The following is a 16,074-nucleotide window of genomic DNA, read 5'->3' on the forward strand; positions in this document are numbered from 1 at the left end:
TTCAGCACAGAATGCTGAAGCAGCATCTCGTCCGGCTCCAGCATTTTCACGCGTTCGGTCAAGGGGACCAGGTCCCGTCCTACAATGCGCATTTGTGGATTCGAATGTCCAAAGAGAAAACTCTCGGTCAGCTGCCCAAATAAAACATTCAATCAGTTGTTGCATTCTAAGCACCGACCAGATGGCGGTCAAGGTCAGGGTTGGAACAATGATGTTAGTCAGCAAACATAAAGTCCAACAGAAGTCATAATGCAAATTGGATTTGTGTTTTCAAAATGATTATGTGATAGTGAATAAATATATTAGAAAACAACGCGTGGATGAACTTGTAATATCATGCCCGAAATTTATGACCATTTATATTCAAGAAACAGTTTAAAAACCCGTTTTGTTCCGAACCCAATTTGGCCAAACCTGTTTTAAGTCTGTCGCCTAACGAGCTCGTTTTGCCAGGCTTACGAATAATAGATAAATGCGACTTTTTTTTGAAAGAAAAAGAAAAGACTTTACTGAAATGAGACTAAAAGTCTAGCAAATTGGTTAAAACCAGAAAAAATAGATTTGCAGATGGTATGAAAGTATTTAACTAGATAATCAAAAACAGAATTCGTTTATCCAAACACTCAAAAACTGATTATTCTGATCTCAACTCACAATAATCCATAGTTATCAAATGCGAGAAGCGCTCTAAAGCGATGAAGGTGAGCCTAGCGCCCAGGCCTCAAGCGCAAAAAAAGCGCACATAATAAAACAAATTTTTAAATATATTAATACTGGAAACAAACATTAATATATATTAAATATATTAATAGTAAAAAATTAATACATTTAGCAACTAAAAACATCTAACCAGTACCCAAAAAAAATTACCTTTTAAAATAACGAGAATATACAAAACAAATAGTATACAGAATCAAGATTTATTGACAATGTTAGAGTAAATTGCGTAATCTGACCTTTCTTTTAGGTGATCCTTATTAATTTTTGTAGAAAGTGATCAGAAAAATCAGAAAAGATCAAAGAAATCAAAAACAAATCAAAAAAATTAGAAATTTTGAAATTTTCTCCTGGATAAGCGTCTTCATCATTAAAAAGCGGGAAAACACTGCTTCGCCTAAAAATTGATCCTAGGCGTTCGCTTTTAATAAATATGCAATAATCAAACAACTGGTTCGAAAACGTAAAAATCCAAACACACCATAATAATAATAAAGAACATGATATGATGGATTGCTTACCTGGGTACATCCGAAGATTTTGAGCAGCTTTAGTGAGGAGCAATGATCAGTAATAAAGCCCATTGCCTCGTCAGTTAATTCACGGCACCATGACACATCCAAACTTGTCAGATTTTTTGAAAATTTTGCAAGAGAGAACGCCGTTTTGAAACTAACCTGCAATTGTAAGCAATGTGCATAAAATGAAAACAGTTGTAGTTCAATACATAGCCAATTTCAAGTGGACAGAAGCAAGAACTGCAATATTATGTGGTTACATAATTTCCTTATGTATCATACTCAAAACAAATAGGTACAAGTTTTCAAGCTCAAGCTTGGGCTCGGCTCATTGTTTATTATTAATTGTTAATAATTATTATTATGATTCTAAATAACATAGCATATATTTTTAATTACTTATATCAAAATAAATCATATTTAATATATCAAATAAAAAATATATAAATAATAGAGTCGTTCAGTCTCGCCGATTCGACCTTTTATCAAGCCAATCTTGAGTACCTCACGAACATCATGTTAAAATTGGTTATGTATTGAACTAGCGATGAGTGTTTTCGGTACGGGTACCGATTGGTACCGTCGGTACCGGTACCATCCCAAGCTCATCCCTACATTGAACTATCCACTTTCTCTATACACACACATATACATATATACATGTGCATATATATTACATACCTTGCCGACATGATTGAGAGAGAGTTCTTTTAACTTTTTTCCAGAAGTTTCCAGAAAAACAGCCACAATTTCATCACTACCACAACACAATATTAACCATAATCATATGCAGGAAATAGAAATCAAAACAATTCAATTTCACTCTGTATAATAAATTAAACTGTAGTTTATCACGAATTTTCAGTTTCGATTTTGGGCCAAATTTTCAAAACAATTAAGTTGGGTTTAAATCTTTCTGTTAACTAATAATTAATTGATTATGATACATTGGGCCAAAATATATGGGTTACACTATTCATTAAATTCTTATAAATTACTTAAAACTCAAAACTAAAGTTGAAAAAAATTCGGATCCGTTTGGTTTTAGTTACATGCAAAACCAAAAGTCCAAAACCGAACTGAAAGTTTGGTTTTTTCAAAAACATAAAACCCAACGGTCATTTTTTGTTTGGGTTCTTTATTATGTGCGAAACCAAAACTGAACCGAAAACTCAGTTTTTACAAGAACATTTAACCAAACCGTCATTTTTGTTTGGGTTTGGTTTTTTGTTTTGGGATCGGTTTCTTCAGTTTCATGCACACCACTAGGAAAGAGTACCTGAAATCAGCACGGGTAACATTAAGCGATTCAATCGGTTTACACCCAACAGCAAGATAGCACAAACCCAAATCTGTCAAATTACTCAGATTTGAAACATCCAGAGTACATAAAACCGGGCAACATTCCCCAATAAATTGCAAGCAGGCATCTGTTAACAATCTGCAAAACAAAAACAATTAGCTTAAAGCACATAATCGAATAAAAAAAACATAAAATTTATAGTTAAATACGGTTTAGTCCCCGTAGTTTAACTTAAGTATCCCTTTTAGTCCATTAATTTAAATTTGACTTTTTTAGTCCAATAGTTTCATTTTCGTATAATTTAAAGTACAGCCCACTGGCGCTAACCCATTCAAAATTTCTATAAACTTTTTTATAAACAGTAATTTTTAATTGTAAATACAAGGGCATTTTGGTCATTTCTTAACAGTAACACCAATAATCCAAGAGTATTTTGGTCTTTTAATAAAAACTTCTCTAATAAAAATTCTGTAAACTTTTTGAAGTGAACCAAATCTAGATTTTCACAATTTTATTTGAATTTAAGTAATTTATAAGAATTTAATAAATAGTGTAACCCAAGTATTTTCAGCCCAAATGCACGATATTCGGTTAATTATTAACAAAAATATTTAGGCTCAAATCAATTATTTTGGGTCATTGTTTAAGGCTCAAAAAATTCAAGCCCAAATGGAAAGATCAAAAAAGTTGGACAGAACCCAAAACAAAAAACCGAACTGTTTTCAAAATTCAAAACCGATCCAACCCGACCATGCACACCCTTAACTTAGTTCAAATAAATCACATAATCGAATAAAAAACATAAAATCTAATCAAAATTCTTACACACAACCGGCCAGATTAAGCCCCTTCAACTTCTTTCCACAGAAACTTGTAAAGATTTTAACAAAGTCATCAGATACAGTTTCAATTCCTGCTACTGACAGAACTTCCAAATGTTCAAATGTTATGAATGAGAATGCAGAAATCGAGAAATCGATTCTCGGGCACTCGTCTATATAAAGCTCTTTCAGACTATTCTGTAGATATTGGTGTATGATTTCAATGGCGGTGTGTGTGAGGAGAGTGCATTGGCTAAGATTAATGGATTGGAGTAATGGTGCTGATGTTAAAAGCGGTTTTAGAGTGTCGTCAGATAAACGGGCCGCGCCTTTTATTGACAAGATTCCTAAAAAGGGTAGGCTGTTGGGAGACTGTGCTAGGAGTTAGGTATGATATCATCGAATGAGCATTGGCCGCAGTAGTCTAGCTGTAGCACCTGTTTGTAACATAAATGATTAAAATGATATCAATAATAATACTAATAATCAGCTCATTTGAATTCAGTAGATATATGTTACTCCTTGTTTATAATGCAAAATAATTAAAAAAATAATAATACTCAGGTTTTTGAATTTAATAAATATATTATTCCATGTTTGTAACAAAGAATAACTGCAATAAATAATAATCAAACTATTTGAATTCAAATATATGTTATTCCCAGTTTGTAACAACAAATAGTTAAAAGTAACAATAATCAAATCATTTGAATTCCATAAATAAGTTATTCCATGTTTGTAACAAAAAGCAATTGAATAATAATAATAATAATATCATTTGAGTTCAACAAATATATTACTCCCTTTGTAACAAAAAAATAACTAATAATCACATCACGTGCATTCAATAAATATGTTATTCCCTGCTTAGTTTAGTTGACTAAAAAATATGTTTTTGAAAAATTCTACCTAAACTAATATGAATATGTACCAAAAATATATTCATGTGTATTCTACATATAATTATGACTATATAGTTAGACATTAGATGTAATAAAGAAACTAAGGATATTATGTAGAGTCAAAATAGTTAATTATGTAAGGGTCAAACAGATGGGGTCGACCCGAAACTTTTGTTTTCCAATAACTTTTAAATAATTGGGGTTCACTGCACCAACATGTAACCAACTTCACACAATTTGTAATTGCGTGTGATGAACAATTACAAAGCGGGTCAAGTTGGATGCATTTTAGTGCAATAACCCAATTCATTTTATAAATAATTAGCATGCCAAATATAGCAGACTTATCATACATCTATAAACTGCTAACATATAAATACTTGAATATCAAACTTACCTTTAAGTTTTGCAAGTTGGATTTTCTGAGTGTATCAGTGAGTTGTTGTTGTGTCATCCAAGAACAACTATGGACACGTATTTCACTAGGAGAACCTTTAAAAAGCAACTCGAGTATATGAATATCCATTTTATGCGTTTCACATAGCAAATTGGTCAACTTTTTTCTCATCCATTCAGGAACATGGTCAAATGAAGAAATAGCATCAGCATTCTTCACAAGCACATCCAAACTAAGATCCAACAATGAAGGCGCAACACGAGGACGGAATCCAACGCAACGAGGACTCCAGTCAACCAACTTTTCACCTTCGTGTTTAACGTATTTATCTATAGCATCCTTCATTTCACCAAACGGATTTGAATTTTCGTTCAAGAACGCCCTGTTTATATGACTATTCAAATAATCATAAACAGAAGTGAGATTTAAACAATCAACGGGTTTTCGAATTTTTATTATAGGCGTGATTCTCTTCCTTTGTATATTTGGGACTTCTGCAACTTGCAGGTGCAAGTTTATTGGCACGGGAGTTTGTCTGGGGTTGAGCTCAATAGCTTCATAAACTGGATCGGCTTGTGGAACTTCCCGTTCGAGGGATAATGAGAAAAGGTCAATCTCAGCGTATTCAACTTTTGACTTTCCTTTTTCTTCTTTTGTGTACTTTCTTTCAACAAGATTTGGATAATGAAATCCCACGTCAAGATCAAGACCAGAAATAGAACTGCCTTCAATACCCTTTTGTTTTTCATTTCTTGAATTAACCAACTCTGTGTCATCCTCCTCCTCATCATCGGATGATATATAGATAACCTCGTTAATCACGCCATTAAGATTAAACCCATGAACAAATTGGTTATGATTTTCAGCACCATTAACATATTGGTTATGATTTTCAGCATCATTAACATGATTTTCATCATCCATGGAGAAATTGAGATCAAAGTCCAGTTTTGGGACTGATTCTCTTTCATGATCATCATCAAATTCAAGATTCTCAGAAACCTTGCTTTTCTTGTTTACAGAAAGTGAATTGCTTGATGCACCAACCCTTTTGGTTCCACCAAGATTAAAAATTTTCTCGATTCCGCGATTCTCATCAGATTCCATTACCAAGATTCCAATCAAATCCCTGAAACAAGTTTTAACAAGTTCTTGATAAACACTTTAAACAAATAAATTGATAAAAAAAATGACAATGTAATCCCAGTAAACATGAAGGAAATATGGGAATTAGCTGTCCTTTATAGAGATTAAAAAAAATAGCGACTGAATTTGTTTCTCGTACTATAGTTACTTTTGTGTAATGAAACAACTTGAAACGAAACCTTAAAATACAAGCAAACAAATGTACCCAGCAAAAATCCCACTCAAAATGATTGTACATTAGTAATAGTAATATAATATACTAACAATAACCAAAAGTTGTGAATAAACTACTAATAATCATAATAGTAGTAAAAAGAAAAGCGAAGAGATATGCTAAAGCACGGAACCAGGTTGAAAGTAAACGAACCCCTAAAATAAGGCAAATTGGATTTTAATAATCCCATCGTTTTGTAGTTGGCCGATAATAATCCTACCTTAAAAAATTCGTTCCCTATTTTTTCTCATTGGGCCCCAGTTAAAAAAAAACTTAACTCCATTAAGTGTTTTCTGAATTTCAAACTGATGTTTTAGGGCTTTACTAGTCGATTGACGTAAAATTTATCTCGAAACGGTGCTTCAAACGGCTTGATGTTTGTTAATTGGAAGTTTAAACATTCGAATTAAAGCATTGTTCGTCGTTTCGAGCACCGTTCGAGGTAAGTTTTACATCAATTGACGTGTATCCTTCTTCCGATCAAAAGCCCTAAAGCATCAGTTTGAATTCAGAAAAAACTTAACGGAGTTAAGGTTTTTTTAGCAGGGGGGCCATGAAAAAAATGGTGTAAAAGGTGGGTCTAGTGGCAAGAATTTTTTGAAGTGGGATAATTATCGCCAACTGCAAAAAGGTGGGATTATTAAAATCCAATTTGCCCTAAAATAAAGAAAACCTAAATCAATCTACTAACCGATTATAAATCTTGAAATTTAAAAAGTGAAATTGAACTAATAGTTATGCTATTATATGTAATAAAAATGGTATAGTTGACATAAACAACAAATGATTCAAACAGATCTAAAAGTACCTTTTCTTGATGGCTTCAACAATGGAGCGAAAGATCTATCTAAGCACAAAGAGGGAAACAAGATTAATCATCTGTATGCCAAAATTGCATATATACAAGAAATCAAAAACCCATTATTTATAAGCAAACACATGCACAATGATTGATCAATTATATTAGAGCGGTCGCAACAAACTCGAGAACGATGAAAATATGTAAAACTCACGCTCTTGTAAGTTGCATTCCTTGTGATATATAATATAAAGGGAAAGAGAAAAGTAATGGCAGCTAAGATATTAGCGGTGCGACGGTGTAAAAGTTTAAAACATTTATGAGGATACGACAAACGAAAAAAATTGATGCATGAATAAGATATAAGCTGAAACTATTTGAAAGCCCATACTTTATCCCACAAACATACATTGTTTGAATTTGGGCTAAAACTATTTGAAAGCCCATATTTAGCCCACAAATATAAATAGTTTGTAATTCGGCTCAAAAACACCTTCATATAAATTTTGTTGTGAATTTAGATCAAATAAGCCTCCACACATGCTCATCCCACTCCTTAAGAGTTTTAGCATGTGTCTGAGAGAGAGAGAGAGAGAGAGCGAGAGAGAGAAGTGATGTATCTATGATTACTATATCTCTCTAGTTAAGTTTCTCATGCTACAAATACCTGTCATAACTAAATAATTTTGTAACGGATCACCAAAACAAGAAAATCTAAATCAATATACTAAACGATATAAATCTATGAACTTTAACGGTGAAACTGGATATATAAGTGTATATCTATGGTATACTTGGCATAATCAAGAACACTTCAAATAGAGCTAGTAGTACCTTTTCTTGATGGCTTCAACAATAGAGCTAAGAATCTATCTGAGCACAAAGAGAAAAACAAAGTAAATCAACAAAGATTTTACCAAAATTGCAGATATATAAGAAAAGGAAAAACTCATAATATTTCTAAATAAATGCATACACAAAGATTGATCAGTTTTATCAAAGCGATCGTAAGAAACTCAAGAACAATTACGGTATATAAAATTGCATATTCTTGTTTATCAGAGCGATTGTATATAAAATCGCGTATTCTTGTAAGTTGCATTCCTTGTGATATATAAAGAAAAAAAGAAAGAGAAAACAAGAAAGAGAAAAGTAATGACAACCAAGATATTAGCGGTGTGACGGTGCAAAATTTATGAGGATGCGGCAAACACAACAAAAAGATACATACACAAAATATATTGGGTTAACACTATTTGAAAGCCCATACTTTAGCCCACAAACATACAAAGTTTGAAACTAGGCTCAAAAGCACCTTTATATAAGTTTGGTCATGATTTTTTAAACACACGCCTACATAATCCTGAGATATGAGTGCATAACAAAAGCCTTCAAAAATGCCCATCTCACTCCTTAAAAGAGTTTTGACATGTGTCCAAAAGATGAGAGAGAGAAATAAGTGTTGTATCTATGATTAGTGGTGGTGTGATATTGTTATGATATTTGACTATGTCTCTCTAGTTTGTTTCTTATGCCTGCTAACCAATTGCCTCACTTACTCATGATTTCTTATACATGTTCGCTACCCATAAGTCGCAAAGTAGATCTTTGTGGAGGGATTGCAGGTTCTTAGTGTGTTTACATCATATAATATTTCAAGCACAAACAATGACTAGCTTAAACCAATGTCCATGCCATTTGTCAGTATCTCTTTAATATACTTTAGTTTTAAAATAAACAGTTTTGAATCGAAGCACTATAACCAAACAACTCAAAATCAATCATTAAAACGAAATGTTTTTATATCATCAAAACTTTAACTAGTGAAAATTGTGTTTTATCTTTATGTTATACACGTGTATAGATAAGTTAAACTTGGCATAGAATAAGAGTACCATGAAACAGAACTAAAAGTACCTTCTCTTGATGGCTTCAGCAATTCACCTTCAACGTTCTTCATAACTGGCCATCTGTTTGCATACAAAGAAGGAAAGTGTCAATCGGTAGAAAATTTAACAAAACCAATCACACCATAAACATAAGAAAGCATATCATTTATATGATAGTGACTTCAAGAGAGTTAAGATAACATGTGAGTTGCAAATCCAGTGTCGTATTTCCCTTCCTTGGGATATAACGACGTGCTCTTCTAAAGATTTACATATGTATGGAGAATGCAAAGATCATAAAGCATGGATAGTTGCATCACATGTAACAAATCAAAACAATACGAAACACTTTACAACTTTAACCAGTAACAACAACGAGCAACTGATTCATCAAAATTAAGGCTTGGAACTTACACACAAGTCAGTAAGTCACATTAGCCAGCCAGTCATATCAATTAAACCTAATTCTAAACAAAAAAACCCTAAATTAATAACCAAAGCAAATCATTATGCACAAAACCTTACCTAACAAAAAAAGCACACACCTCAATTTAAAATGCTAACATCAAAATCAAAGTCTTAATAACAGAATCCATAATTCACTCTGAAACTGAATGATCAGTAATCAGCTATAATTAGGGTTGTAACTGAACCAAACGAAGCCTTGTTCATGTTCGTTCATTTAGCATTAAACTTGTTCACGAACGGTTCATGACCACTAACAGAACGGAAAATCTTGTTCGTGTTCGTTCGTTAAGAATTGAACCTGTTCATGAACGGTTCACGAACGCAAACATGTACTACTTAAGAAAAAAAACAGCTTTCTTAATCCAAAACATTACATAATCAGCTTAATTAAATATAAAATTAAGCACTTGAGATAATAATAAATAATAATAATCCCCCAATCGACGGATATTGTGAAGGAAGCACAAGTTAGATTAATTGTTGTTAGTTAAAGCAAGATAAGATTTATAAAAGAAACCATGAACATAAACAACAATAATAAATTTATTTATAAAATTTAAAAGTTAGGTAAATAAAATATTATAAAAACAGAAAACAAACCTTTTAACAGCCCTAGGTATAATAATAATAATATGTATAGAATCAGAAGAAGCAATAGAGTAGAATGATTCGAGAAATAGAGTAAATGAAGAGTGTAGGGACTAATGATATCCGCAATTGAAGAATGAAAGTAGAATGAACCTCATTTTGATGTAATTAGGGGTTACCGGTGGGTTGTACGGAGTGTTTCCGTTTTTCCGGCGGTTGTGTATAACTGTAACCACCGTCTTCAGCAGCAGAAGGAGGATTCTTCATGGTTGAAAATTGTCAAGGAAGAACAACAACAGCAAGCGATAGTGTGAAGAGTGTTATGTGGGGGCCCCCCATGGGGCTTTTCCAAAAGGTTATAGATGTATCATCATAGTAATAGATTAGTCTTTGCTATAGAGGTTTGATATAGATTTAGGTAGGGCAATGGGTGTCTTCTTGTGGTCTCTTACATTTGTGCTTTTATACTTTGTACACATGTTTTCAGGCCCGAGCTGGATGTTGACCCGGACGTATTACCGAGTCACGGGTTGGACTGGCTCGGGAGGTCCAACCGGGCAAACGTTATAATATAAGGTATTTTAATAAATAGATCCATAAAAGGTAGTTTCGGAAGATTTAACATCAATTCCTAATGTATCTTCTTGTATTCTCATAAAAACCGTCTCTCTCTTAGTTATAGCATTTCAGATCTAAGCCTAATTTATCTTCACTCCCTTAATTTTGATGAAGAACGTGTAACAGCGATTAAATAATTAATTCACTTCGATAATCGATGATGGAGACGAATGTTTCAGAGAGCAGATGAGACGACGATGTTCACTAATCGATGATGAATTGAAGATAAGCAGATGGGGATGAAGAGGCGAATTAGGGTTATCGTTTTGATAGATTTGGATCTTTTCTAATAAAGATCTGGGAAAACGTATAAACAAAATACGTTTTACCGGGTTGACCAGCGATTCATTGGCTCTGGTCCGGCCGCCAACTGTCAAAACCGAACGGGTCTTTAGAAACCTGGTTAAGTACTGCAAACCGGACCGGTATGATAAGCAGGTCCCGGTCCGACCAGTCGGTCTGGTCTGGGTTTCAAAACACTGGTTTGTACTCTTAGAATAGAAATTCATTCGAATTAAACTGTTTTTTTTAATGTTATTAGGTGATCGCTTGTGCAATGTTATAGAACGAATTTGAAAAGCCTTTATGTTCGCACTTAAGAAAACAATCGTGAACTTTGTAGTTACTGATTGAAACATGACTGTTACGTTTTGATTTTTGGTGCACTTTGTAATTTTTTGGGAATTCGCTGTGACTTTTCTAAATCATGGTTTATGCAATGTTGATTGAATCCACGAAATACCATTTTGGTCGAACTCAAAACCTCCCGCAAGAATTCCAGATGCAAGAACAAAAGAAATCAGAGAAGAGGGGGAAGAACAACAACAATTAAAACACTTTAATTTTATTCTTGTAAGAATGAGTGAATGACTTAACTAATGATATCCACAACAAAATGTAATGCCCTGTATGCGAGAATCACCAAATGATCAACAAAAACGAAACCCCAGCGGTGTTGGCTTGTGTGTGGGGGGGTGGGGGAGACTCAAGGTGTGAGGCGGCTAGGGTTTATTTTGTACTGTTGAATTTTACAACTTATGAGAAAGTCTTCTATTTGTAATTCCTTAAAGTCTATAAACCCTAAGTTTCATGGGCTATTTAATTGGATACTCGTTAGCCCAAGAAACTTAAGGATTTAGATCAATTTATGTTATTTATATAATTTTCAATTAATATATATATATATATATATATATATATATAAAATACATTTAAACCAAATATTAATATGTAATTATTGTTTTTGTTATATTAACAATTATATTTAATCAGAGTTACAACTAATTAGTAATCAAATAACTAATGTCTGTATATTTACTCCCTGGATAATTAATTCCATTATATTTCTACTCATAAATGTGTCTATACATATTAATCATAAATGTTATTACTCTAGATGTGACTTTTGAGACTCATATATCTATCTAGTTTTTCGTCAAGGTCATTGGGGTTCAGAAATAACGGAAAACTGGATGGTCCGAGAATGCAGAGCCAGCATCAGTGCCAGCAAAATATTCAACCACCCTAACAAAACCAGAACCATCAACAAAATCAGAACCAATATTAGTATAACCACCAGCATCAAGCACACAGACCATCAGTAAAAAGAGGACCACCGGCTCACTTTAACGATTATGATAATGGGGTTCCCCGAGCCTACATTCCACCACCGATGTCACACCCCGACTTAAGGCCTATGAGTGTGACTAATAGTCGGTACATGTTTTGTAAATATATTAGAGTTTCGAATTTATTTTAGTGGAAGACTTTTATACACTAGTACACAAATGGGCAAAAGGTGCGAGGGGTGAAGTTCAGAATGTGCGGTTCTAAAACTCCACCGCACCTTTTGATAAATTTGATTTATAACTTGAATTTTTAATAAATTTAAATTAAAAGGTGCGGTTCCAAGGAAATAAATCAAAATTTGAATACTTTGAAAGCAAAAGATGTTGTCTACATTTATTATTCTTGTATTTTTTTCTTGCATTTCCCATTAATTGGTTTTCAACATCTCAAATGGCTATAATTCAAATTTTAACATTGCCTTTTGTTTTCTTTTAAACAGTACCTTATAACTTATTCTTCCTCATTGCAACAAGAAAAAAAAAGTTCAAGATTTCTCAACTTAAATTTTGCCGATTAATTGAATGTATGTTTTAATTTTAAGAGATATTTTATATATGATATACTTTTCAACATATGCATTTAAGATAACCTTTTAGAGAATACATGTCCAAAATTTATCTAATAGAGATATATTTTGGATTGTCCCCTTTGGGACTGCTTTTTGAATATTCTATCTCATTAGAACGTGTATACATTTTAACGTGTTGACTATTTAAGAAATAACGGTAGCTTTTTCTCCTACTCCATCGGGTTTGCGTTTTATACGCATACTTGAGGAGTTAAGGGGAAGTGCTGCCGATTTTTTCTTAAATAGTTAGCACGTTAAAATGTATACATATGAGATAGAATATTCAAAAAGTGGGTTAGGATCCACTACCTTAGAGCACCTGTTTACATACATTTACATCACTTGTTTGTTTATTTTAATTTTCAGATGAATCGTGATGATTGGATGTACAAAGCTTTGCGATAATCCGAAATTTATGTGGAGGGCGTTAACAGTTTTCTTAGGGTTGCTGAAGCACATCGCGCCAATAAAGGAAGTCGGTCGATTTGTTGTCCTTGTTCCAAATGTCAAAACTTTAAGTATTGTAATGATATCAATGAAATAGAGGCACATTTGTTCGAAAATGGTTTTAAGCCTAGATACCATTGTTGGTCAAGGCATTGAGAATCACTCGTTGATTTTAGCACGTCATCGACCACTAATGATAACACATATAACAATAGCCCATTAAACCTTAATGGTGATGATGAAAATTCAAATGACCCCAAAGACGATGAAAACCATTCAAATTATCCTAATAACAACGCAAATGAAATGTTACATGACATGGAGACTAACATGGGTGATGCCGAAATTGAAAATTTACAACACCTATTAGAAGATGCAGAAAAACCGTTATATCCCGGTTCTAATTTTAAGAAACTTGATACAGTGTTGAACTTGTTTAACTTAAAGTCAAAAAATGGATGGAGTGATAAAAGTTTCATAGAACTGTTAGTGTTTTGGCATGACAGACTTCCAAGAGACAATGAATTACCAATTTCAACATACCAAGCAAAGAAGTTGATGTGTCCGATGGGATTGGAAGTTGAAAGAATACATGCATGTCCAAATAATTGTATATTGTATAGAAATCAATATGAAAATGAACATAAATGTGTTGTGTGTGGTGCATCAAGGTATAAACAAATAAACGATTCGGGTGACGTGGACGATGAGGTGACAAAAAAACGACCACCAGCTAAAGTGTTGTGGTATCTCCCTATTATACCAAGACTAAAAAGGTTATTTTCAAACGAAAAGGAAGCAAAATTATTACGTTGGCATTCTGAAGAACGTGTAATTGACGGAAAACTAAGATACGTGGCAGATTCACCTCAGTGGCAAACCATTGATAACAAGTATCGTGACTTTGGGAAGGAGGTGAGAAACATACGGTTTGGGCTTAGTTCAGATGGGATCGATCCTTTTGGGAGCATGAGTAGTACCCATAGTACGTGGCCGGTTCTTTTATGCATCTACAATCTTCCACCGTGGTTATGCATGAAACAAAAATACATTATGATGTCGTTGTTGATTCAGGGTCCGAGGGAGCCTGGCAAATTCGGTACAGGTACCTAATTTAAAGTATTTTTTATTTATGTTATTATTAAGTTTATTATACAAGTATTTTTTATTTATTGTTACCATATATATGTAAATCTTGGCGGTTGATAGATAAGTTTTGGCGGTAGAATGAATCTGCACACCTCCTAATTTCATCCCAAAAGTCAAATTCCATCTCCCACAAACCACCTAATTCCATCTCCCACTAATTCCATATGCACACAATCGGACCACTACCGCCAATCGGACCACATCGCGGTAGATCTATCAGCCCCAATCGGCAGCCACTGCTTGGACCACCGTCGCCGTCGATCTATTAGCCCCAATCGGACCACTGCCGTCAATCTATCAGCCCCAATCGTTAGACGCTGCTCGGACCACTGCTCGTCAGCCCCCAATCGGACCACTGATCAGACCACTGCATGCTCGTCGATCTATCGGCAAACCCTAACTACTCGTCAGCCCCCTTTGCCACTTCAAACACAGTAAGTCGGAACCAAAGTAATTGTTTTGTTTATGTTTCTTATTTATATATTTTGTTAATTGTTAGGCAGTGAGGAACCGAAACTAAAGTAATTGTTTCGTTTCAATTTCATTATTTATATATTTGGGTTGATGCGGCTGTGAATAAAGAAAGCGATTGTAGGTGGTCCCGATATAAGATTTGTTTCAATTTCATTATTTATATATTACACGTGTAGTAGTTTGCTAGATTTGATGAGAATAATATGCCGCTTTTTTATTTATATATTGCACCATAGGTATGAGTAACATAAAGAAAATATCACGCGGGATTGCTGCTTTTTTAACAAACATTCCTGAGGACAAGTTACCTATGAGATTTGATGAGAATAATATGCCGCTACATGAAGACCAGGAAATACTTGGCAACTTCAGTTCATGATGGTTCAACATTGCTTTCCAATTCATATTCCAATGTGCAAATTCGAAGACAAAGATTTTGATCACGTATGGTCAGAAACGAAGGTATGTATTATATTTTAACCTGTAACAAATATGAAATACCTATAAAGTTATTATTTTAACTTAATGTTTTTATCCTATAGCAATTTTGGAAGATTGAGACTGATGCGTCTAAAGAATATATGAGGAAGTGGGCAATGAGACTTGGCACAAACTTTTGATATAGGACTGCTTCAAAGTATATATATAATCCAGACCCTGATCCCAAAGCCCCAAAATCTTATCAAAAATATCCATTTATTGATGAAGAAATTGGAAGTTGTTCGTTATACAAAGGACTAGTGAGGAGCCAATGGTATATTTGAATTGTTTATTAATATTAATAATATTACATGTATATGTTTGCATGAAATTGATGATAGTTTGTTGATTTATGTGAAGGCAAAAAGAGAAAAAGCAAAAGTTAGTAATTCCAAGAACAAAATTAAGCCCAAGATAGGACGAGAAGGCTATAGAGGTTTGAAACAAAAGCAAAATATCATATGGCCCCAACTTGAGGAAAGCAACCCGGTACTTAAAGGAATACAAAACTCACGTTTTAGGTTGTTTATAATGGGTCATGCAATAAAAAACGAAAAAACCAAGCTGTATTCACTTGATGATGGTGGGATTGAGAAGGCTGATGCTTTGGTAAATGATTATGCTATTTAGTTATATGAAAATGAATTAGTTTGATTTGGTAATGTTATAGTTAGATGCTTTAACAAATGTTTTCTATAGTATCGAGTGGAGCAAGATATGATAGCGGATGGAAGCTATTATGAAAATAAGGAAGACCTGTTGGTTCGAGTTGTTGGACCTGAGCATGGGGGCCGATCACGGACGGTGTCCCAGATCATAGGTAATGACTATATATATATATATATATATCTTGATTTGTTGAAATTAATATTGTTATATTGAGTTTATAGGTTACACTAAAGTCCATGGAGGCCTGTTTAAAAATGTGATCTATGGTAGAAACTCGG

General features: G+C 33.6%; 1 protein-coding gene and 1 long non-coding RNA gene across 2 annotated transcripts; both read right to left on the reverse strand.

Annotated features, from left to right (window-relative positions):
* Positions 1-3,616: 3,616 nt before the first annotated feature.
* On the reverse strand, positions 3,617-5,115 carry LOC143548079 (uncharacterized). The gene is made up of 2 exons (XM_077039340.1): positions 4,659-5,115; positions 3,617-3,796 (listed from the first exon to the last, which is right to left on the reverse strand). The coding sequence occupies exons 1-2, from the start codon at positions 5,001-5,003 to the stop codon at positions 3,737-3,739; spliced, it is 405 nt and encodes a 134-aa protein (XP_076895455.1). The 5' UTR covers positions 5,004-5,115; the 3' UTR covers positions 3,617-3,736.
* A 417-nt stretch (positions 5,116-5,532) lies between these two features.
* LOC143548080 (uncharacterized) lies at positions 5,533-9,075 on the reverse strand. Its single transcript, XR_013137882.1, has 4 exons — positions 8,735-9,075; positions 7,652-7,690; positions 6,827-6,861; positions 5,533-5,787 (listed from the first exon to the last, which is right to left on the reverse strand). It is a non-coding gene; the product is annotated as an uncharacterized LOC143548080 (long non-coding RNA).
* Between the last annotated feature and the right edge of the window lie 6,999 nt (positions 9,076-16,074).

This window comes from Bidens hawaiensis, unplaced genomic scaffold, assembly GCF_021521415.1.
Source record: "Bidens hawaiensis isolate Kalapana, Puna unplaced genomic scaffold, B.hawaiensis_p1.1 tig00014906_1, whole genome shotgun sequence".
In the NCBI taxonomy this organism is placed as follows: Eukaryota; Viridiplantae; Streptophyta; class Magnoliopsida; order Asterales; family Asteraceae; genus Bidens; species Bidens hawaiensis.

Coding starts and splice junctions, on each gene's coding strand:
- LOC143548079 (XM_077039340.1), bottom strand. CDS start 5,003: ATGAAGGATGCTATAGATAAATACGTTAAACACGAAGGTGAAAAGTTG. Junction 3,797..4,658: donor CCAACTTGCAAAACTTAAAG/GTAAGTTTGATA, acceptor TGTTACAAACAG/GTGCTACAGCTAGACTACTG.